This window comes from Micropterus salmoides, unplaced genomic scaffold (genome assembly GCF_014851395.1).
Source record: "Micropterus salmoides isolate LMB-PRFRI ecotype aquatic unplaced genomic scaffold, ASM1485139v1 Ms_hic_scaffold_6, whole genome shotgun sequence".
Lineage (NCBI taxonomy): Eukaryota > Metazoa > Chordata > Actinopteri > Centrarchiformes > Centrarchidae > Micropterus > Micropterus salmoides.
The window spans coordinates 4365165-4387129 of record NW_024044348.1 but is presented as its reverse complement, the minus strand read 5'-3'; the positions used below and the strand labels follow the sequence as shown (position 1 = coordinate 4387129).

Sequence of the window (21965 nt, the reverse complement as noted above, 5' to 3'; positions counted from 1 at the left end):
TAAATCAGACCCTCAACATCCATTCTCTTCCCTGAATACGAAACCCTGCCATCAGGAAGAAGACTCCGTGTACCAAAATACAAATCCAATCGCCTAAAATTATAGTTTGTGCCAGCACTTTTTAAGCTGCTGAACTATGTAAAATAGTGCTGTGTGCAATAAATATGAGCACAACAGCACTTTACTTGTGATCTCAGTGCACTAGCGCAACGTGCAATAAACATACTAGCACCTTAGTATGTGTTATGTTCAACAATGTCCTTTTCCTTCTGTGTTAATATTTGTACAACATGTCAATGCTTCTCAGGTTCTTTTTGATGTGTCATGTCTTTTGGGATGTTTTTTATGAAGCAACTCTGTGCCCAAGCAGAATTTCCCTTTGGGGACAATGAATTTAACCTAACTAACCTGAACACATAAAAAAGGGTCGTAATAACCTGTGGTATTTAATGACTCTGGTGAGGATGAGCTGTTTTGATGAGTATTTTGGACTCCACACTGGACAGCAAGTGAACTGTCCCATCCATGAAACAAACACAAGGCACTAACTAACTGGCAAACACAGAAATCAAACACTGAAGTGATAATGCTACCACTGTCACACATTATTTGCAGTGTACAGATGAATATTAAAAACTCTGACTGGGCAAACTTCCAGCTCAGCTCACACCCTCACCACACACACAGTGGAGAAGGTCACGGTTTGCTGGGGGAAAAGGTATTTAGGTTGTTTCCATGGTAGCTGCCTTCCTCACACATGCAGGAGGCGATGCAGCCCACACGCTGTAAACCACTCTGTACAGTGGGGCTGTGCAATGAAAGGCGAATATCCACGCCCACCAGGTTCAAGCGTCTGTAGCTGTTCCTGGGCAGCGCTCCAGGATACTAAACTTTACTCGGCTTAGCTATCTCTGGTGGTTGGAACAATCACTGATGCACTCTTTCATTGTGTTCACGTGTCGACGGGTTGCAGATATGAAACGGATTCCCCTAAAGTGTAAAACCAGATAACCTGTACCAGTTTGTTTAAAGTCAAAGAGGAGTAAATGTCGAATTACAATCACTTCACATAAATAATAATAAAATACAGAATTCATACATCTGGCGACACAGAAGAGAAAGAAAAAACAACAACTCAATAAACAACTTGTGTACTGGGATTTCACCAACTTAAAGGTTCCATACAATCAAATACATACAGGTGCATCTCAGGAAATAATCTTTTTTTTAGTAATTTAATTTAAAAAGTGAAACATTTATAATCTAGATTCATTACACATAAAGTGAAATGTTTTCTTGTTTGTTTTAACCTTTCCGATCACAGTTTACAGCTCATGGAAATAAAAAAATCTATATCTAAAATATTACAATAAAGAATATATATAACAGAAATGTCGACCTGAGAGGAGCTTTTAATTTCTCTGGTTCTCTGAAACCTTTGTCTGGTTCAGTGCACACAACCACAATCATGGAGAAGACTTCTGACCTGACGTTTGTCCAGAAGACACTCACTGACACCCTCCACACGGAGGGGAAGCCACAGAAGGTCACTACTGAAAGTGCTGGCTGTTCACAGAGTGCTGGATCAAACCATATTCATGGAAAGCTGACTGGAAGGTTAAAGTGTGGTAGGAAAAGGTGCGCAAGCAACAGGGATGACCGCAGCCTTGAGAGGATTGTCACTTTCCTAGTGTCAAGCCACTCCTGAACCAGAGACAGCGTCAGAAGTGTCTACCTGGGCTAAGGAGTGAAAAACTGGACCGTTCCTCGGTGGTCCAAAGTCCTCTTTTCAGATGAAAGTAAATACTTAAGGTCCCAGCGTCTGGAGGACGAGTGGAGAAGCTAAAAATCCAAGTTACTTGAAGTCCTGTGTCAAGTTTCCACAGTCAGTGAGGATTTGGGGTCCCAAGTCGTCTGCTGGGGTCGATCCACTGTGTTTCATCAAGTCCAGAGTCAATGCAGCGTCTACCAGGAGATTTTAGAGCACAACATGCTTCCATCTGCTGATAAGAGATGCAGATTTCCTTTTCCAGCAGGACTTGGCACCTGCACAGGGCCAAAACCACTGGGAACTGGTTTGCTGACCATGGTGTTACTGAGCTTGATTGGCCAGCCAGCTCGCCTGACCTGAACCCCATAGGGAATCCATGTGGTATTGTCAAGAGGAAAGCGACAGACACCTCAGCAGTGCTACAGGCTGATTGCCTCCGTGCCACGCCACATTGTGCAAAAGACCAAGTACTGAATGCATAACTTAACCTTTTTCAGAACTTTTTAGTTCATTTGTTCAATGAATATTTACTTATTTAATTTATTCCCAAGGGAAAAGACTAGGGCTGACCCCCAATAGTCGAAGATCCGATGCTTCGATAGGCGGAGCCTGATTCAACTGTCAATCTCACAGTCGAAGGATCACGCCATTTTGGCGATATGGGGGCACTCAACGTCTGATTTTACATAGAACTACCAGTTTTCTCCCAATAACTTAATATACAGCCTATTACAATATACATTTCAACATAAAACTTTCAATAAATGTAGTCGACCTGACCGGCAGGTCAGCAGCAATGTCCTGTTCAACAAACCAACACAGGTGGTGGCGGTATGCAGTTGGTTTGCCAACCGCCATTAAACGCAAAAGAAGAAGGTCAGCAGCAGATCTTTAAAAAGGAGTCCGCAATTACCGAGATTGTTATGATGTCTCATTAAAATCATAACCTCCTTGAGTGTTGCTATATTTGGTTTGTTTACGGTGTGCAAGGTTGTCAAGGAAGATAATCCGGTGTCGGCGAGGGATTATCTGGCCCTGATCTGCCCCCTAGTGGATTCACGTTTAATCTTCCAGGTACACGCAAAGTACGCAGGCAAGTATGTGAACAATTGCCTATGCATTATTAAAAAGCAAGTATATCGGGGGCTTAAAGCTGCAAGCAGCATTGAACAGGCCCGCGCACCATAACTGTGTAGCAGTTGTTGGAGATCGTCGATGCGGCTCTGAATTATCACACGTTTTGGCAAGTACACCAAGTGTGGACCATGCTGTGAAAATGCCATTGAGTGAATATTGTCATGTAGATGTCTTCAGGGCGGGACTCTACACTCAAGTTATGACAACTTCCTGTTTCATGGCAAATGAAACAGGAAGTTGTCATAACAACTTGATACATCTGACATAAACATTTCTAACTATTTGGTTAAGCGTGGCCTGGGGGCTGCTTTTTAGGGGGTGCTAGCGAGCCATTTTGCCACAGACATGCACGAAAACCAACTTTTCACCACCTTTGCAAAGTGAGTTTTTATGCACCTTTAAGCTCCTTGCATTTCAATAGGACCCTTGCATGTTTCATGCTCGGGATCTAATGAAGCTTTTTATCAGTAGGATCTGTTGTCCACTGTTTGCTGCTAGAACAGTGACATTAAATTTTGATACGAAAATAAAAATTTGGCATTGAAATTAAAACTTAAAATTAAAAAGGAAACATCGGCATTCAGAAAAGTTAATCTTTTTTATGCTGTCTGTTTTTTTCTGGGTCACTGATTATCAGTTTCAACTTTCCGTTACAGTACAATTTACAGTAATAGTACAAAAGTGCAAAGCAACAAAATGAATATAAGCTATTCAACATAAAACCTAGCTGTTTACAGATAATATTCAGATGTAACCCCCAATATAATCATGCACGTTTTCATAAGTAAAGTAATTTAATTGCACATTTGTTCCCAGTAACTATAATCAATTACAGTTATTTTGTAATTGAATTGTAACTATATTCCATGTAACTAGTTACTCCCCAAAACTGATATTAGAGGTATTAACTTTTTTCAAATCATCAAAGTTAGTTAATGTCAAAGGATAAATCAATAATGTGAAACCATCAAATTAAATTATTGTTAAAAGATAAATCTATAATGTGGAACAATTAGCGACATGGCTTCTGTAGAGACTGAGGAAACAGCCTGTTTACGAGCCTGCACTACCCACATTAACAAGTGAAGAGGAGGGACATCAAAATAATAGTATAGTAAAAGGAGGAAGTCATGAGGTCTCTCGTCTAGATGTGGTTCTAAGTTCACTTGTTCTAGTGAGGTTCTTCATGAATCGGGGCAGGCAGAACCCACTGTTGTCTGCCCACCGTTGGATTCTTTAGGAAGCGTAAAGAGGTTTGTTTATGCAGCACTACTTCGGTGTACATCCGACAGTTACTGGCACAAACCTTAAAATACAGATTTTCGACATCATTTGAAAAGAAAAACACAAGAAGAATCGGCTGTAACGACCACTTTTGTAGTTTCAGACTGAATTGTCTAGCAGTGTTTCTCATTTCGGTCCCGACGGACGCGAACGGCTGCGTGTGTGTCGGGATCTACTTTCTTGTGGATGGCGGTGCTGCGCCTTTCTCTCCCTCTCGCCTGTGCTAAGGCCGCCATCTTGAATTTTAATGTTAATTTCTTTTTTTTTTTAAATGTGTTTCCTGTGATATTTTCGTTTAGGGTGTCGTGCCAAATTTTGGATTAGTTTTTGGGGGAGCGGTGTTTTGTTTTGCGATTGTTTTAAAACAAAACCACCCAGTGAGTATTTTCTATGTTTGTTCTGTTTTCTGTTGTCGTCTGAAGACATTTAACGCGTGAAAAATGCTTTCGGCTTACTGCTATTTAATAACTGACAGCTATAATGATCGATAACTGCCTTCATCGAGCCGCTGTTCCCTTGCTTGCTCTTATGGCTACCGTAGATTATATCCACAAGGGCATCGGCAGGAAAACTTAACTTTTAATTCGCTTACAAATGATATATTTAGCCTGTTAAGCTACAATCCAAGCTAACGCGTTAGCTGCTGTGGTCCACTGGTTTGCAGGTAGGTTAGCATAACGTTAGCTAGCGACTTACTATAAGATGTCGACCAATATTAGCAGCACAGTCAATCTAATATATTGTTAAAGAGAGAGAAAGGGGGAGAGGGTAAGTTCAGTAGTATTGTTTTTTTTTTTAAATCTACTGTTGATGTGTCCTGTGCTAAGCTGAGATGGTGACGGAAGCTAAGTTAGCAGCTCGTTGAAGTTAAGTTTGATGCTAGCTGCTATAAGCTAACGCAAAGTAAGAAGTGCGTTTTGTTTTTTGTTAAAGACAGTTCACCAAAGGTTTATTCTCTTTAAACCAGGAGACACGTCTTAATAAACGTTTGCCATCATGGTTTTATTTGCTGCCATGTTAGCGGCTTACTGCTTGAGATGTGTAGTGGATGTGTATTATGGTGTTATAATGCTGTCGTTTATTAACCACCATCTGTGTGTTATTCCGTTCAGGTCTTTGTGTTGAATTCGGATTAACTGCTTTTGTGTTTTTAGTGTCTGTGGGCAACTTGCTTGTTAAAAATCACCGTGCCATATTGCCGGTGTTTGCTGCCAAGCTAGCTAACTAACCACCACGGCCGAACATCTCCCTGTCGTCGCCTTTGCATGGTTAGCTCGATGCTAACGGGTGGAGAGACGACAGTTAGCAAACAATGCAAGCTGGATTGATAACTGATAACAATCTCGGCCTCAGCTGCCGGTGTGGCCTTCCGGGTTTCCACAGCTTTTCCTGATCCCCCCCCCCTTCTCCTCCGTGGCTTGTTGTTTTATTTAGGCTAACATTTAGCATCAAAGCTAAATAGGAATGCGAAGCTTCTTATGCATTAGTTGCATTAAAAAAATTAGATGATGCTCTTTGTAGAAACGACATTACTCGTGTGACAGACGTGTTGACAATTCATTATGTATTTGTGCTGTTATGAATCTAATGTGACGTGGCTGTGTGCCTATATGAATCATATAATTAACAATACTTTATGTGTGTGTGTGTTATAGCATTAAAGACGTTGCTGGTACACTTGACAGTAAGCCAGTGCAGTATTCGGGGTTAACACTAAGCGGCGTTGCAGATTCATCTGAAACTTGTTTCCTCAACACTGCTTTCCTGTGTTTCTTAAACCGACCATGGCCCAATTGCAGGCTATGGTTGAAAAGTCCAAATAATTATCCTTTCCTAACCACTTGTCCTTGACTTTGATGAGAAACGACACAAGCTCAAGGAAAGATGTGAAGTAGAATTTATAAGTACTTAGGGGATAGGATAAGATGGACAACCCCACTGCACTTTAACTCTAGACTTTGAAACAGATTTTATCTACAACACATGGAAGAACACAGACAAAAAAGTAAAGTTCCCCGTCCTACACAGTCAGAACTCTTAAGATAGGATGTTTTGTTGTGTGTTAAAGCATAATATAAAGATGTTGCTGTTGCGCTTAACAGTAAGCCGGTGCACTATTTGGGGTTACCACTGAGCGGTGCTGCAGACTCATTTTTAACTTGTTTCCTCAACACTGCTTTCTGTGTTTCTTTAAACCATGGCCCAATCTCAGCATCCCCCAGCCCACAGCCCTGAACTCTGACAGACATAACTGACCTCACCTGGCAAGTGATTGAGTGCAAGAGGCTGCAAGGGCTCAAAATGCTATAAACGGGAATGGGACAGGACTTTGCCACATCATTTTTTTTTTTTACGTTCATTACTTTCTTAGCGGCCAGTAAGGCACTTAAGGGACTGACTGCCCTTATTTATACCTCTCGAAGGCTCTTGCCTTACAGAGTTGATGAGAGGTAATTGTAAATAATGATCTGTATTTGTCAATAATCAATGCATTATTCTTCTTCAAACCAGCATCATTAAGTAAAAAGTAAAATAAATAGTTGAATAAACCAGGTGTGTAATAAGGTGATTGCTTTCCTTTGATGTCATGTGTTCTGTGTACCATCTAAAATCTATGTAAACTTTTTCTCTGACCACGTTAACGCCAGGGTTGGTCACTCCTTCCATGGTTGTTTGTTTACTGTTTTTTCTTTCTCTCATAAGGCGGATTTGCCCTGATTTTTCTCTCACTTCCTGGTAATCCTCGTGTTTCATGACACAACTGTATGAACTGTGGGCAATTCCCTCAGGCAAAGTCTGCAGAAATGCCGACTTTGTAGCCCGAAGTCCTCACGGACTCACCGGGAACGAGCCTGAAAGTTTGAGTCTGTGAGTGTGGACGTTGAGATTGGCCCTATAGTGTGAACAACACCAGCCATCACTGGGTAAACTCACTGATGCTGCCTGTAGTAGCTTTTAATGGTCGTGGAATATTTAGCTGTGACAGATTTTTGTACACCCTCAATAACCTTGTCCAATTCGTTTAGCCGCATTGAGTGAACTGTGTCCAGATGTTGTTTGGACGGTAAAGTGGTCTGACATATTTACGTTCACCACACAACAATGAATGAATCCCTGATCCCCTCTGAACGTAGTTGTATCCCGGTGCATCCTTGAGGCTTTTTGTTGAAATGTCAGATTTATGTTTAGAGCTCATGATCGCAACCAGGAAACAGTTCAGTATAAAGTGTGAACAGGTCAAGGGATTGAGAGTATTCTTGTCTTGTCCTCTGATACATGGGGAATGCATCTCGTTAGCTCGTTAGTTGCATGACAGTCGCTGTTTGTTGGCAACTCATCCTCCTACTTTCTTTTACAAACTCGCTGGTTTGAAATGTTTAAGGTGTCTATAGTATCTATACTGTCTGAGATTTAAAATTGAAAAACAAAAAAGTTATTGATCATTGAAGCAGATTATATTGCACTTTTGTGACGGTCCCTAACTCCACCCACAGTAACAGGTGCGTCGGGCAGACATTAAATCTTTAGCGCTGCAAACTGCATCGTCCTCTCTGGTTATTTTCAGGTGATCAGACAGTGAAACCCCTGACATCCCTACATCCCCTTATGTTTTGAATTTCAATCTGTGTAAACTAAATGTCTTTGCTGTGCTTCTAGTAATGTTTGTTGTTTCTGCTCCACCTCCAGGTTTCAAACTCTAGACCCCAGTCTTCCCCACTCAAGAGTGTTTCTTCATCTCGGAGACTAAATGCAACTGGACCAGGGGGCTTGTGGGCATGAAGTGGCTGGGCGAATCCAAGAACATGGTATTAAATGGCAGGCGACACGGAAACAAGTTGACCAGCGAGCAACCTGTGAGCCAGACTCGCTCTCAGCATTCACAGCGGGCGTCCCTGCGCCACAGCAGAAACAGAAACCGAAGATGTAGCCGCAGTGAGTTTAACGTGTTTGCGTTAACTAATGTATAGATTCCTCCATCGGTCGTGTGCGCAAACATCAGTCTGTGTTTGGCGTTTACAGGGTTTAATGCGGCCAGTCTGGAGGCAGAGAGGCGCTATGTGCCCTCCTCAGGAATGACTGCCAAGGAGTTGTGTGAGAATGATGATCTGACCACGAGCCTCATCCTGGATCCATACCTGGGCTTTCAAACACACAAAATGAACACCAGGTCAGCAGCTTTAACACAGTGGAATTGATGCTCATGCAGCCTCTTCACTTTTATAGAAAAACATTCTTATTTATAGGCACTGATGTCGTGTTTCATATGTGATTTTCGCCTTTGTTTGATTTGTGTCATTGTGTCCCCTACAGATTTCGACCAATTAAGGGAAGACAAGAGGAGCTGAAAGAGATCATCGAGCGCTTCAAGAAACACGACAACTTGGAGAAAGCTTTCAGAGCTTTGACGACCGGAGACTGGTCCCGAAATCTTTTTCTCCACAAGACAAAAGCTCAAGAAAAGCTATTCAAGCAACATGTAAAAATACTATTATTGAAGGTCCACGCAATTATTCTTCCAACATCACAGTTGACCAAACAATCAGATGACTAACTTTGTTTTGCACAGGTATTTGTGTATCTGCGGATGTTTGCCACAGACAGCGGGTTTGAGATTCTCCCTTGTAATCGCTATTCATCAGAGCAGAATGGAGCTAAAATTGTGGCAACAAAGGAATGGTGAGGTCTTACTGCCATCTGTTATTTCTGATTATAACAGCACCACTAGTCAAACAGTCCACCAGTGATAGAATTAGTATTAACAGCATTAGCTTGCACATATATAGGCTGTTCTGGATACATGACAGTAGGGATGTCGCGATACCAGAAATTTAGTAGTCTATACTGATACCAGTAAAACTCACAAAATTCACTGTACCAATTCGGTTCCACGGTAAATAACAATAAAATCTATGTACTTCAACATACGATGCTTTTAAAAAAAAACATTTGAACATTACAAAAAACACAACTATCAGCTGTGTAAGTTGTGGGAGGATGTCCAGGACGGATGAGAGGTGATATGTGTCAATATAATCATAAATGAGCAACCTTGCACTCTCCATATTTAAGTGGTTACTGATGATTGAGATTGTATTTGCACTTACAAGACGGTAACTCCTACAGTAACAGGCGCGTTGGACAGACACTCAGTTCTTAGCGCTGCAAACTGCATCGTCATCTTTGGTGATTTTCAGGTGATCAAACGGTGAAACCAACTTCACCCCCGTTTCCATCTCTTTTCTAATTGATGAGTCGAGGCGTCGCTGTCGCTGCAGCTGCACTTGTGGCCATCTTCCACGTATTGGATCTTCAGTACATTTTGGGACCTAGCAAAACGAGTACCTACACGTTTTCAGAAATTTGGTATCGACTTGGTACCGAAGTATCGGTTCTCGTGACATCCCTACACGGCAGCTATATGACTGTATGAGTAAGAGCACTTTGACACGAGGTGACGCAGCCTGCTGTTGCAGTGCGTAACAAACCTTTTCTACCCTTTGTTGTTTTACAGGAAAAGAAATGACAAGATCGAGTACCTGGTGGGATGCATTGCTGAGCTGTCAGAGAGTGAGGAGAACATGCTCCTCCGGCACGGGGAGAACGACTTCAGTGTCATGTATTCAACCCGCAAGAACTGTGCGCAGCTCTGGCTGGGGCCAGCTGCGTTCATCAATCACGGTATTAGTTGTTGTGATTGGGTGTCATTGGTTCTGTAACAATAAAATGAGTCTGTGGATTATTTTCAGGGCTCCATACTAACTTTTTGGACTAGTAGCACTGGTTCTCCCACCACTTAAATCGACTCCCAGGGGCTCTAAGCAAAATTCTGCAAAGAGGCCCTTCTACCTGACCCTTGAGATATGTAAACTATTGCTACACAGCCACACCTGACACCCCAGTGCTCCCACTACAAACCTCCCTACTTTGAAACACTTTCCTCCACCCGTCGGTCTGAAACAACAGATAGAGATAATATTTTGTCCCTCCTTAGACCTTGATAAAACTCTTAAACAACTCCGTTTCAACAATTCACCACCACATCTTAGCATTGAAGCCCCGCCCCTGCAAGCGTACCCTGCTCTCGTTGTTGCAGAGTGGAGAGGTTATTAATTCTGAATGTGTCTCATGTCCAAGTTATACCAAATGTGCCACCGCACTCTGTTGGGTGAAAAGACAAATCTGGGGGCATATTTAAGTTGCTGGTGCTCCTAGTTATACATTTTTGTAGCACGATCTCTTAACAATGGTCGCCGTCTTCTTTATAAAGATACTAACTTTATTGTCTTTGCCGCTTGTTTTTTCAGATTGTCGGCCAAACTGCAAGGTAAGTTCTTCAGCAAAATAAGAACTCATTGGATCAGTTGCTGTTTAATGCAGAAGCTCGGTAAATAAACACATTTTGTGGTGGTTATCTTTTGTTTAGTTTGTGTCGACAGGACGGGACACAGCCTGTGTGAAGGTTTTGAGGGACATTGAACCAGGAGAGGAAATCTCTTGCTACTACGGAGACGGGTTTTTTGGGGAAAACAATGAATTTTGTGAATGCTATACATGTGAACGGTAGGTGTAACAACAAATACACTATTAAAAAGTGTAAATGCATACAGATGGTTACAGATGATGGTGGTTATATAAGCTTGCTAGAGGTGTAACGGTGCATGTATTTGTAAAGGACTTTCGGAGCGGTGCAAAATGTCCATTTTTGTGCGCGAAACAGACGTAAATTCCGAGTTTCCACACGGACATATTAAGTGGCGGACCAAATCTCCGCCTTGCATTTTGAGCGGCGCTACACAGGCAGCACGCTTTTGCCCAGCCTCTCGCTAACTAGCGACTTGAGCATCATGGCCAGAGCTTGAAGACCCTCCCTTATTGTTGAGGTTTCCTGTTTGGGAACACTTCGGTTTCCTTGTGAAATACAACAACAGACAAAGACAGGTCGATAAGACGAAAGCAGTAGGACGACATTTCTCCGTAGTGATCAGGCATTTTTCTGGCAACACATCAAACTTGCTAACTCACTAATGGTACCACACGAAAGGGAGAGTCTCTGCGACAAGGCAAAAAAACAAAAAGACTTTGGAAAAGGGTTTTTTTTGATAGTAGTAGTTAACTGAGCAGGCCTTCAAGCTGGGATTGATTATGCTCATAGACGGTATAAGAAGAAGAAGAATGCTGCGCTGTAATCCATATTTATTTATATTTTATTAGCTATATGTGGCATTGTTTTAGAGAACTTAGAGGAGGAGTAAAAAAATTGTACACTAATGTTTACAAAAGTATATAATAAACAAGCAGCAAGTTAATGTTTGCATTTTTTTTTCTCCTTGCTATACTGAAAATAAACCGAACCGTGACTTCAAAACCGAAATTCATACCGAACTGTGATTTTTGTGTACTGTTACACCCGCTGTGCTATTAATCAAGACAACCGTGTCGCTTTTCAGTAATGTTTTGTCGTTTGTTTTGTTGTTGTCGTGCAGACGGGGCACCGGCGCTTTCAAATCTAAAGCTGGACTACCCGTGGAAGTACCGGTGATCAACAGCAAGTACGGGTTGCGGGAGACAGACAAGCGTCTCAACAGGCTGAAGAAGTTGGGGGAAGGAAACAGGAGTTCAGATAGTCACTCTGTAGGCTCCCACACCGATGTAGACTCTCAGGAAATGCCAAAAACACATCAGTGTAAGAGTCCCCTAAAAAATGAAATCTGTGTCTTCATACCGTTGCCATAATTACTGTATGGGTTCAGATCAGGCGGCAACCTCCAGTTCTGAAAAGTGAAGCCAATGCTAAAGCGCCAAAAACCTGCATTCTTTCTAATGGCCAGCAGGGGGCGACCCCAAGTCTGATTGCATTGAACTTAATGGCAAAATGTTTCTACTTCTCAGCTGATTTATTCCCTCAGTAAACACTTTCCTAACGAGTTCATGGTCTCAATCGCTAGTTTCAAGTCTTGTTCAACACAGCATGATGTTCATTTAGTAAATCATGGTTCCATTTAGAGGAACAGAGACCAGAAAGAAGGGGATGCTTTAGGGCGGGGCTACCTCGTGATTTACAAGTTTTCAAGGTGACCTAGCTCCACTCTCATCCAAATATGGTCAATTCTGGTGCCAATAAACCAAGATGGCGACGGCCAAAACAGTAGTCCGTAAAGTAATGGGTGATGATGGCTACGTCCACTTCTTTTATACAGGTTGTGGTTCAGATCCCAAACTCAAAATCTGGGGAACAGAGAGAAATCCCATGTGGCAGTGCAGTGTGGAAAAGGTAGCATTTCACAGATGTGTTAAGTACATGTATATACGGGCAGTATATAGATTTAGTACTGTAAAGTAATAAACCTTTTCTTACAATCGTATCTAAACTATGTTGTATGTAAATAAACACATAGATGTCATTCTCAGTGTATTATTAATGTTGAGGCACTAAAATCATTAATATCATATTTGATTTTGTATTTGTCATCCAATGTTATAAATACATAATGTGCAACATTTTCTTTCTCCTACCAGCTGCCAGAAAAAGAACATCATCATCATCTTCATCATCTGGCCTGAAGTATAAAAACAGGACTCAATCCAGACAGACTTTGTCAAGAGCCCTTACTACCTCATGTTCAAAACAAGGTCGTGTAAACAATAACAGGGTACCAAAGAGACTAAAATCCCAATCCAAGCCTTCACTAAGTAAAGTCCAGTTGCGGAGTCGCAGGAGGGGTGCAGAGCCCAAGGCGTTGGCCAAAGGAGAGACTTGCCAGCTGGGTCTCAGGGACTCAAAGGTGTCACTGTGTAAAAGTGTCACCGTCAAGAAGGAGAAGGATGGACAGGAGCTGGTGCCGCAGACACTAGGCCAGCGGGGTTGCCTCACCCGTCACGCTGCGAAGGAAAATGGCAATCTACCGCATGTGCAAAACAGCGAGGGCAGCCAGTGTTCGATGTACAGAACTCGCAGGTCCACAAGGACCCTTGTAAAAGCCCAGGAAACAGCAGCAGGCGTTAAGCTGGAGCCCAGTGCTATGGACGGCTTGAGCCCAGTCCCTGGTGGAGTGGTCATCAAAACGGAGCCAGCTGACATGGAGGAGTACCTCCGCCACGGAGTAGGACTGGAGCAGCCGGCATTAGACGCTGGCTACGCCAGAAGAGGCTCGTGCAGCCGGCGGAAACGGCTGGCGCCGCTCAGGGCCGAGCGGACAATTAAATGTGAGGACTCGTACGGCGAGCCGTTCATGCCGGTGGCTGCTGGCCACGCCGCAAACTTCTCGGACTGTGGCAACGTGCTGTTGAACTTCGCAGACCGACACAGGGACTACAATGGGGTTGCCAATGGCGGCAAATCCCTCCGCAGGGACAAGGGTAAGAGTGGCTGCCGGTCGCAGGACAAGGGGAAGAAAAAGCGCCGGATCACGCGATACGACGCTCAGCTAATCCTGGAGAACAACACGGGCATCCCCAAACTGACGCTCCGCCGGCGGAGGGACAGCAGCAGTAGCAAGACCAATGACGCCAACGATCCGATTGGCTCCTCCAACCTTTCTGCCTCTACGGTCAACTCGGCCTCTTCCAGCAAAATCAGCATCAAGTTCAGCAAGGACCACGACAAGGACAAAGGCAGCTCATACATTGCCAAACTGAATAACGGCTATGCTCCCGGGGTCCACAGCAACTCCACCAAGCTGAAGATCCAGCTGAAGAGGGAGGACGATGCACGGAGAGTATCCCAGACAAAGGCGGACCAGATGTCCTATAACGGGGACATGGGTCAGAGTCTGGAGGCCAGAAATGGTGGACATCGGACCCAAAAGGTCCTGGCGGACCCTTCGTCTGAAGAGGACGATGATGAGGAAGGGGAGGAGGAGGAGGATGAAGACGACGACGACGACGACGATGATGATGACTACTTCGACAATGAGTTCGAAGACGATTTCATTCCACTTCCTCCAGCAAAGCGCCTCCGACTCATTGTGGGTAAAGACTCCATAGACATCGATATCTCCTCCAGGAGGAGAGAGGATCAGTCTCTGAGGCTCAATGCATAAGCTGTGTGGAGTTCATCACTTCCACCTTCCCCTGTAAATAGAGATGACTCGCTAATCAACTCCTGTGTTGATGTAAAAGAAGTACAGTAATTTAAAAACAAAACAAAATTGCTGAGGGGAGAGAAAAAAAAAAAAAAGTCTGAAAGAACTTTACTAGAAGGGTTCTGTTGACCTAAAACAAACCTCTCTTATTCACTTAAGTTGTGTTCATTTAGTTTCTGGTGTTATTGTAGTTCTCAAATGACCTTTTTTATGAAGTGAAAGTTGACTCACCGAGTCCACTTCTCTGGCATTTAATCTGCAAACTATGCTAAACGAAAAACTGCTGGAATATGCCACGTTTGTCCTCCACATCGTTCCTGAATAAGCTGGCCCGGACCTCTTAAGTGAAAAACGAGAATTTGTTTTACGTTCAACTATTCCTTTAAAGGTGAATGCACTTGTTATATTCATAACGGACATGGATATTGTAGAAAGTGTACAGTAATGGTGACTATCCCCTCTGTCTCACGGGCAGGTTTTTATGAAACTTTTGAGTTTATTTTTCTTTTTGTTTTTTTGTCTCGTAGTTTGTAATTTGTGTGTGGCGAACCACGGTCGAACGTACAGTGTGGCGTGGTCGGCCCAGAGGCATTATAAGATCAATCAGTCAGTTCATTTTGGATTCAGGTGCCATGTTCTCATTATCCCAGTAGTTTTCCTGCTAAAGAACCCCATTTATTACCCCTCATTATTTACTGTGTAAGTTAATCATGTGCGTGTGTGTGTTCAATCATAGGACGTTTATTTTTTTATTTTAAGCAAATCCGTGCTCGCGTGTTGAACATCGTAGAGAGAGTTTTTGAAATAGAATTTACAGTTTTATGTATATTATGGATTTAACTTGCACCAAAGCCAGAACTTGAAACAGAAATGGGAAATCGTACTGAAATGTTAGCAGCAACAATACGCATGTGGAAAAGTGTTTCAGTTTTCCCGCGGTTGTCTCACATTCATGACACGAACGATCTGTTGTAACGGGAGTTGCACAAATTTGTTTTATTTAGAGCGCTGTAAATAAAATTAAGTTAATTAAGCTGCAGAATCCACAAGACACAAAAGCACACAAGGTTTAGTAATTAGATTAACAGGACCAGCGTCTTGTCTTTGTTTTCGGAGCTGCTGTATAATGGTGACATGGCACACAACTGAGTAGGCAAATCAAACCAAATCCATTATATTAAAGCTACATGTATGCTTTTAAAATAAAAAGTAATGTACAGAAAGACTGGTTTATGCCCCCCCCCCCCCATCCCCAAGCTGCATTACGACATTACAAGTCCAGTCTCTCTTTTTATTTACCTAATTATGAGTTTTGGAGGCACGTTAACAAATGTCCGTCAACACTAGAGTTATTGGAGGAAAATCGCATTGTGTGAAATATTCTGACTAGCTTAGAATCATGTATTCTCTCTATGGTGCTACTTTTATTTCCTTACCTTTCATCGGTTTGAATATTCTGTCCTGTGTAACTCTCTTATTGGTAGACGGTGGCAGCATTAACTTCCAACAGGCCCCAAAAAACTCTGTAGAAATACACACTTTTTTCTAAGTTTTGTCTGTAGCCTATTTAAGTTTTGTTTTTCTTTACAGGTGCTCATATACGTTCAGTTTCTTTTTAGGTTGCAAAAAAAAAACAAACAGCATTAGGTGCCTTAACAAATAGCTTTTTAACACATTTAGACCAAATTTGTCACGTGATTACCGGAAATCAATGAGTAGTGAAAATGCTAAGCCATCTGCCCCCCCCCACCCCCGACACAAAGTCCACCCTCAGTCCTTCTGTATATTATTTTATTTTTGTTGTGTGGAAGTAAATGAACTGTCCAATAGATCAAGGGATCATCTGAGATTGAATGTTAACCCACTTTTCCTGTGTTAATATGTACTGTTCATATCACCAGCAGCTAATCACCGTTCTGAACCTGGCTCAGTCTGTCCTTTCTGCCCCTCCCTCCTTCGTCGGACGTCTCCCATCCAACACTGTAAACTGTTCCAGGTGTACCGTATGTGTGGTCTTTGTCCAATAGACAGCTGTCAAGATTTCCAATTGATTCAAAAAGTAAAAGGAGAGGAGAGGAGGAAAAAAAAACAACAAAAAAAAAGGCAAAACAAATGTGAATAGTTTGCGGACATTTTAGCGTGTTGCCGTGGGTTAGTGGGAAAAACGTGTAAAGAGAATTAAAAATGGGCAGTGCATATATTGTCCAATATGTAAATCATGTGAACACATCTTGTACTTATTTAACAGTTTTGAATACTTGAAAACTATATAAAGTTTCTTTGTGATTCTTGTTTCCTGAGCTTGTTTTGAGGTCGCCTGGAAGTTTCTACCTTCATCACAGCGCTGATGTGAGCTTTTCATTAGTTTCTGTCATTGAAGGAGTGGCTGCGTCCGACAGTTAAAGCTTGTTATATTTTATATTTTTTGTTTGTTGTCAACAAATCCAATCAAAAAAAGACCAAAAACCAACAATAGGACTTCCGCTTTGTGTTTGGGGTCACTTCTTTGTTTTGAAAGAAAAGTAAACTTTTGTCCATTAAAATAAGATCAAATTGATCAGAAATACACTGTACACATTGTTAATGTTGTAAATAACTTTAGTTGCTGCAAACGGCTGATTTGTAAAGGAATATCTCCGGACACCCTTTTGCAGTCTTGTTAGCACAGCTTGTAAAACTGGTCTTCTTTAGACTGGTTGAGTATCTGGACCATCAGCATTTGTGGGTTCCGTTACAGGCTGAAAATCCAGAAACCCACAGAGCGGCCTGTTGGTATTTTGACACAATAAATCTGCCTTCTGAAAAGGAAAAAAAAAAAGCCAATAAAAGAAAAGATGCAGCCCTTATCTTTTTTAATTATTATTATCGTCTGGTCTGATGAATGGCTTTCATTTGCCACTCTGACGCACAGCATCCCGGAGTCGCCTCTTCACTGTTGATGTTGAGAGTGGCGTTTTCCGGGTACTATTTAATGAAGCTGCCAGTGAAGCGTCCGTTTCTCAAACTAAACCTTGTAATGTACTTGTCCTCTTGCTAAGTTGTGCACCGGAGCCTCCCACTCCTCTTTCTCCTCTGTGAAGGGACTAGTACGCGGCATTGTACGATGATCTTCAGTTTTTTTTGGCAGTTTCTCTCGTGGAATAGCTTCATTTCTCAGAACAAGAGCAGGCTAAGGAGTTTCAGAAGGAAGTTCTTTGTTTCTGGCTGTTTTGAGCCTCTGATGGAACCAAAAGCTGCTGATACTCCAGATACTCGACCAGTCTAAAGAAGGCCAGTTTAACAGCTTCTTAGGTCAGCACAAGAGTTTTGAAGCTGTGCCACCACGATTGCAGAAGGGTTTTCTAATGATCGATTAGCCTTTTAAAATGATAAACTTGGATTCGCAAACACAACGTGCCATTGGAGCACAGGGCTGATGACAGCGGGCCTCTGTAGATACTCCATTACAAATCAGCTGTTGGCAGCAACAAGTCATTTACAACATTAACAGCGTCTGCACAAATTTCCAAGTGACCCCAAACTTTTGAACAGTAGTGTGTGTGTGTTTTAAAACAAGGGGATCAGTAATTTCCTGAAACAGCTGCTCTGTTGTTTTCAATTGTTTGTTGACCGTAAGGAAAATGCAGAATATCAGTGGAGATACCGGTTTGTCTGCAGACAGCAGAGTCCTGGAAAAGTCACATGTTGGATTTAATCAGACATGGCTGCACATTTTATAGATAAGACAGCTGCAAAATATGCTTTTGTACGCCGTTTTATTTACATTTTACCTCTAATTGTCTAAACTTTGTTACATTTCTCAGATTTAAAGATCAGACTTTTATACTACCTGTAATCTTAAAGCTGCTATAATCATAAATGTATTAACGATGGATCAAATGATGAATGTGTGTAATGTGAAAGTGGTCACAAACAGAATTATCACCTGACTCTGCAGCTCTGACAGAGTATTTTTTTTGTCTTTCAGCTAGTTGTTTTGATTTTATAGCAACTTCAATATTTCGATTCATGCTGCCCACAGCTGTTTTCACTGGAAGACACTCTGATAAAGCAGCTGTACATGACCTGCTCAGCAGCAAACATCAGGTTTAGACACAGTTCAGAGACTAGCTGGTGAACATTTGGCAGCTAAAGAGCCAATTTGAGACCTCTGCAACTCTTCAGCACAAACCTTAGAGAGGAAATACAAATCTGCCGGGGACAAGAACACCTTTGCCCAGATGTGCGCACTATTCTGTTTTTTGTAGTAACAGACTGTGGCAATCTTGCCCTACTGTAAGAGTTACTGTACGAGCTATTTGCTGTAACCTCTGGAAATAGTTCATGGCAACAAAGTTAATACCTGGAAAAATAAAAACACAGAAACTCAAGTGACTAAAAGCTAGCAACAGCTAGATGCACGTGTTTGATTCCTGATTTTTGATAATTGAATTCTTTTCAGAAGGCAGATTTATTGTGTCAAAATACCAACAGGTTTTCTTTGCCGCTCTGTGGGTTTCTGGATTTTCAGCCTGTAACGGGACCCACAAATGCTGATGGTCCAGATACTCAACCAGTCTAAAGAAGGCCAGTTTTACAAGCTGTGCTAACAAGACTGCAAAAGGGTGTCTGGAGATATTCCATTACAAATCAGCCGTTGGCAGCAACTAAAGTTATTTACATTCAAATTTTTAGAACAAGCCAACTCTCCTAATTAGTAAAAAGACATGGGGAATTAAACGTGTACCATGGCAGGATTTTGGCTAAAGGCAGACAAACAAAGTCTCTGGTTTGCTTTAGCCTGGCTACTTACTGTCTGTGTACTGTGCCACATGCACTCAATAAAATCAAATAATTGAGGATATTTTTTATCAAATAAAACTCTTATTATAACAATGAGAGTAATTAAGTAATTATGTTCATAATAGCTCCATAATAATGAGTTGGGTTTTCGTCGTATTTATTATATTTATTTTAGTTTATTTTCAAATTTCCAATTATAACAAATAATAATATTTTTTAAAGTATTATTTCCCAGAATTTAAATATCGCTAGACCTGTACACGTGACACGCTCTACAACCAATCAGGAGCGTCTACCACAGCTGTAGCCAATCAGATTTAACGGAGCGCTATTTGAAAGCGGCTCCTCTCGGTGTTGTTTATCTGCAGAAATCAGTGTTTACACGTTGTGCAGGTAACTTGTTCTGCTCGCTGCTTAAAATAAGTCGCTGTTGAGTCCGTTTGTTCTCGTTGCTGCAACATGTCGTCTGTGGAAGTTCGTGCTGCGGTGAGTAAACTGAAGTTATGTCGCTGTTTAAATGCGTTTAGCTTGTTAGCTGCGCTAGCTAGCATCGTTAGCTAGCGTCACCTCCCGCTGCCCGTTTTGTCACTTTCGGTAGCTTCTACAAAGTTTCTGGATTTCGTTTTCTTTCTGTCAGCAGCTTCCAGCCGCAGAGAACCAGGTGAAGATGGGAAAAGGCGCCGCAGCAGGTCCGAGGAGAGCTGCTCTCGGAGAGATCACCAACTTTCCTGCAGCAGCACCGGTCAACACGAAGGTAACTTTACTGTAGAACAACTATAAAAGTTACCGTTTCTGGGTTGTTTCACTCTGTTCATCGCTGGGAGTCACATAGTATCCATAACGCACTGGGACACGAGCTACAATAAATGGCCAAAAGCACATGTACGCTGTTGTCCAAAGGAAGCTGCAGCAGATTAATACCCATGTGTTTAGAGGTCATCTGGACTTTAACTCTGTGTACACAAGGAGAACTGCTGCACTTGGACTGAAGAAATGCACTAGTAACTTTTTTTGTTGTTTTTAAATATGCATTTATTGAAACATGTTGCCTTATTTCAAATCAAACCAGCTTTATAGTCAAACTCAAACCATTTCTGAGTAAAAGTGCATGTGATTGGTTTCCTCAGAAGACGGGACGAGCCAAAGCATCAGCCAAACCCATCTTGTGCCCAAAAAGCTAAAGCCACTGCGGTCACAGTGGCGCTTCCGGTTGTGCAGGTCCAAGCACCTGCAGATCCCCTCCCCCCAGTTTCAGAGGAGTCAGCTGATGTGTCCATGAAGGAGGAGCAGGAGCTGTGCCAGGCTTTCTCTGAGGCACTGCTCACTGTGCAGGACGTCGACGAGGAGGACGCGGACTTGCCACAGCTCTGCTCGCAATATGTCAAAGATATCTATAATTATCTACACGTCCTGGAGGTAACTTATTCTTCATCAGCCAGACTCTCTGCTGTCACCCTGCATCGTCTCTGTATTTCAGCCGTCTGTCTCCACAGGTGCAGCAGGCGGTACGAGCCAACTACATGCAGGGTTATGAAATCACTGAACGCATGCGAGCTCTTCTGATCGACTGGCTGGTCCAGGTTCACTCCAGGTTCCAGCTGCTGCAGGAGACTCTGTACCTCACAGTTGCCATCCTGGATCGTTTCCTCCAGGTAAGAGCGGTCTAAAGTCTCTTCTTTGTGTCCTGTGAACGGAGTTAAAAACGTTCCCCTCTGTGCTGCAGGTCCAGCCCGTCTCTCGACGAAAGCTGCAGCTCGTTGGTGTGACGGCCATGCTGGTGGCCTGCAAGTATGAGGAGATGTACGCTCCCGAGGTCGGCGACTTCGCCTACATCACAGACAACGCCTTTACCAAGTCTCAGATTCTGGAGATGGAGCAGGTGGTTCTGAGGGGCCTCAATTTTGAGCTGGGACGTCCTCTTCCGCTACACTTCCTGCGACGGGCTTCCAAGGTCGCTAATGTGAGTTTTAACCAGAATTGCATTTATCAATGTCTGAAGGAAGAGCTACAGTATCAGTTCCTGGTTACATGAAAATGGCAGTTTTCAGTAATCATCAATATGCTTAAGTTTCCACATGTAGACTCTGTTGCAGTGAACATTCTGCACATAGTTCCTGTGTACAGTTTCTTAAATACAGTCATTTAGGAAGAAAACCACCAGGACTGGACAGATTTCTCTGTACACGAGTATCTTGGCGGGTTTGAGTGCCGTGCTTTAACAAGAGATTAGTAAAACGTGTCCTGAGTTGTGAGCAGCCTGGATGTTTGTCTCAGTCTGATGTAGAGAGACACACGCTGGCCAAGTACCTGATGGAGTTGACCCTCGTCGACTACGACATGGTGCACTACCGGCCCTCTGAGATCGCCGCCGCTTCCCTGTGTCTCTCCCAGCTGCTGCTTGAGGGGCAGCCGTGGGTGAGTTTGCTGAAAAGAGCGGCGGGTTAAATGTGTAACTTTCCTCCCTGCTGCTTTTTAGCAAGTCGTGTAACGATCGGCCTTTTCAGTCTCCTACACAGCAACGCTACTCGACTTATGACGAGGCCCACCTGAAGCCAATCATGCAGCACATCGCCAAAAATGTTGTGACTGTAAATGACGGGAAAACAAAGTTCCAGGTGAGTTGGCTGACAAAGCAGAACTTGTTGTTTTGTGTTGAGCACAACTGCCCCTAAATGTGGCGTTCCTCTACAGGCCGTCAAGAATAAATACTCGAGCAGCAAGCTGATGAAGATCAGCCTCCTCCCTCAGCTGAGGTCCTCCATCATCAAGAACATGGCGGCTGCTCTGCTCAACAATCCTTGAGGTGGAACTTCCACATTTCATCGGGACATTTGATTTGCACTTTATATTTTTATCACTGCGACAAATTTAACTAGTGTTTTTAATAAACTTTTTTTTTTTAAATTTCT

General features: G+C 42.7%; 2 protein-coding genes across 7 annotated transcripts; both read left to right on the top strand.

Annotated features, from left to right (window-relative positions):
• Positions 1 to 3995: 3995 nt before the first annotated feature.
• On the top strand, positions 3996 to 16574 carry kmt5b (lysine methyltransferase 5B). 5 transcript variants are annotated; one of them, XM_038700953.1, is made up of 10 exons: positions 3996 to 4161; positions 7880 to 8125; positions 8213 to 8360; positions 8504 to 8669; positions 8760 to 8869; positions 9705 to 9871; positions 10498 to 10517; positions 10617 to 10753; positions 11677 to 11876; positions 12710 to 16574. In XM_038700953.1, the coding sequence occupies exons 2-10, from the start codon at positions 7969 to 7971 to the stop codon at positions 14230 to 14232; spliced, it is 2628 nt and encodes an 875-aa protein (XP_038556881.1). In that variant the 5' UTR covers positions 3996 to 4161; positions 7880 to 7968; the 3' UTR covers positions 14233 to 16574. The 5 variants fall into 5 exon arrangements, with proteins under 5 accessions (XP_038556881.1, XP_038556880.1, XP_038556882.1 ...); XM_038700952.1 differs by lacking the exon at positions 3996 to 4161 and adding an exon at positions 4184 to 4569; XM_038700954.1 differs by lacking the exon at positions 3996 to 4161 and adding an exon at positions 4601 to 4856.
• Positions 16575 to 19384: 2810 nt separating this feature from the next.
• Positions 19385 to 21956, top strand: ccnb2 (cyclin B2). Of its 2 annotated transcripts, none has more exons than XM_038700961.1 (8): positions 19385 to 19542; positions 19697 to 19810; positions 20197 to 20472; positions 20550 to 20708; positions 20780 to 21016; positions 21331 to 21471; positions 21561 to 21671; positions 21748 to 21956. In XM_038700961.1, exons 1-8 carry the CDS (start codon positions 19516 to 19518, stop codon positions 21856 to 21858), a joined length of 1176 nt encoding a protein of 391 aa, XP_038556889.1. In that variant the 5' UTR covers positions 19385 to 19515; the 3' UTR covers positions 21859 to 21956. The 2 variants fall into 2 exon arrangements, with proteins under 2 accessions (XP_038556889.1, XP_038556888.1); XM_038700960.1 differs by having other exon boundaries at positions 19386 to 19542; positions 20184 to 20472.
• The last annotated feature ends 9 nt before the right edge of the window (positions 21957 to 21965 follow it).

What these genes read in the sequence shown, in the direction of transcription:
- kmt5b (XM_038700953.1), top strand. Translation starts at nt 7,969, where the DNA reads ATGAAGTGGCTGGGCGAATCCAAGAACATGGTATTAAATGGCAGGCGA. An exon ending in ATTGTGGCAACAAAGGAATG is followed by an intron (nt 8,870 to 9,704) that starts GTGAGGTCTTAC and finishes GTTGTTTTACAG; the next exon opens with GAAAAGAAATGACAAGATCG. An exon ending in ATTGTCGGCCAAACTGCAAG is followed by an intron (nt 10,518 to 10,616) that starts GTAAGTTCTTCA and finishes TCTTTTGTTTAG; the next exon opens with TTTGTGTCGACAGGACGGGA.
- ccnb2 (XM_038700961.1), top strand. Translation starts at nt 19,516, where the DNA reads ATGTCGTCTGTGGAAGTTCGTGCTGCG. An exon ending in CTGTGGAAGTTCGTGCTGCG is followed by an intron (nt 19,543 to 19,696) that starts GTGAGTAAACTG and finishes TTCTGTCAGCAG; the next exon opens with CTTCCAGCCGCAGAGAACCA. An exon ending in TGCTTGAGGGGCAGCCGTGG is followed by an intron (nt 21,472 to 21,560) that starts GTGAGTTTGCTG and finishes CGGCCTTTTCAG; the next exon opens with TCTCCTACACAGCAACGCTA.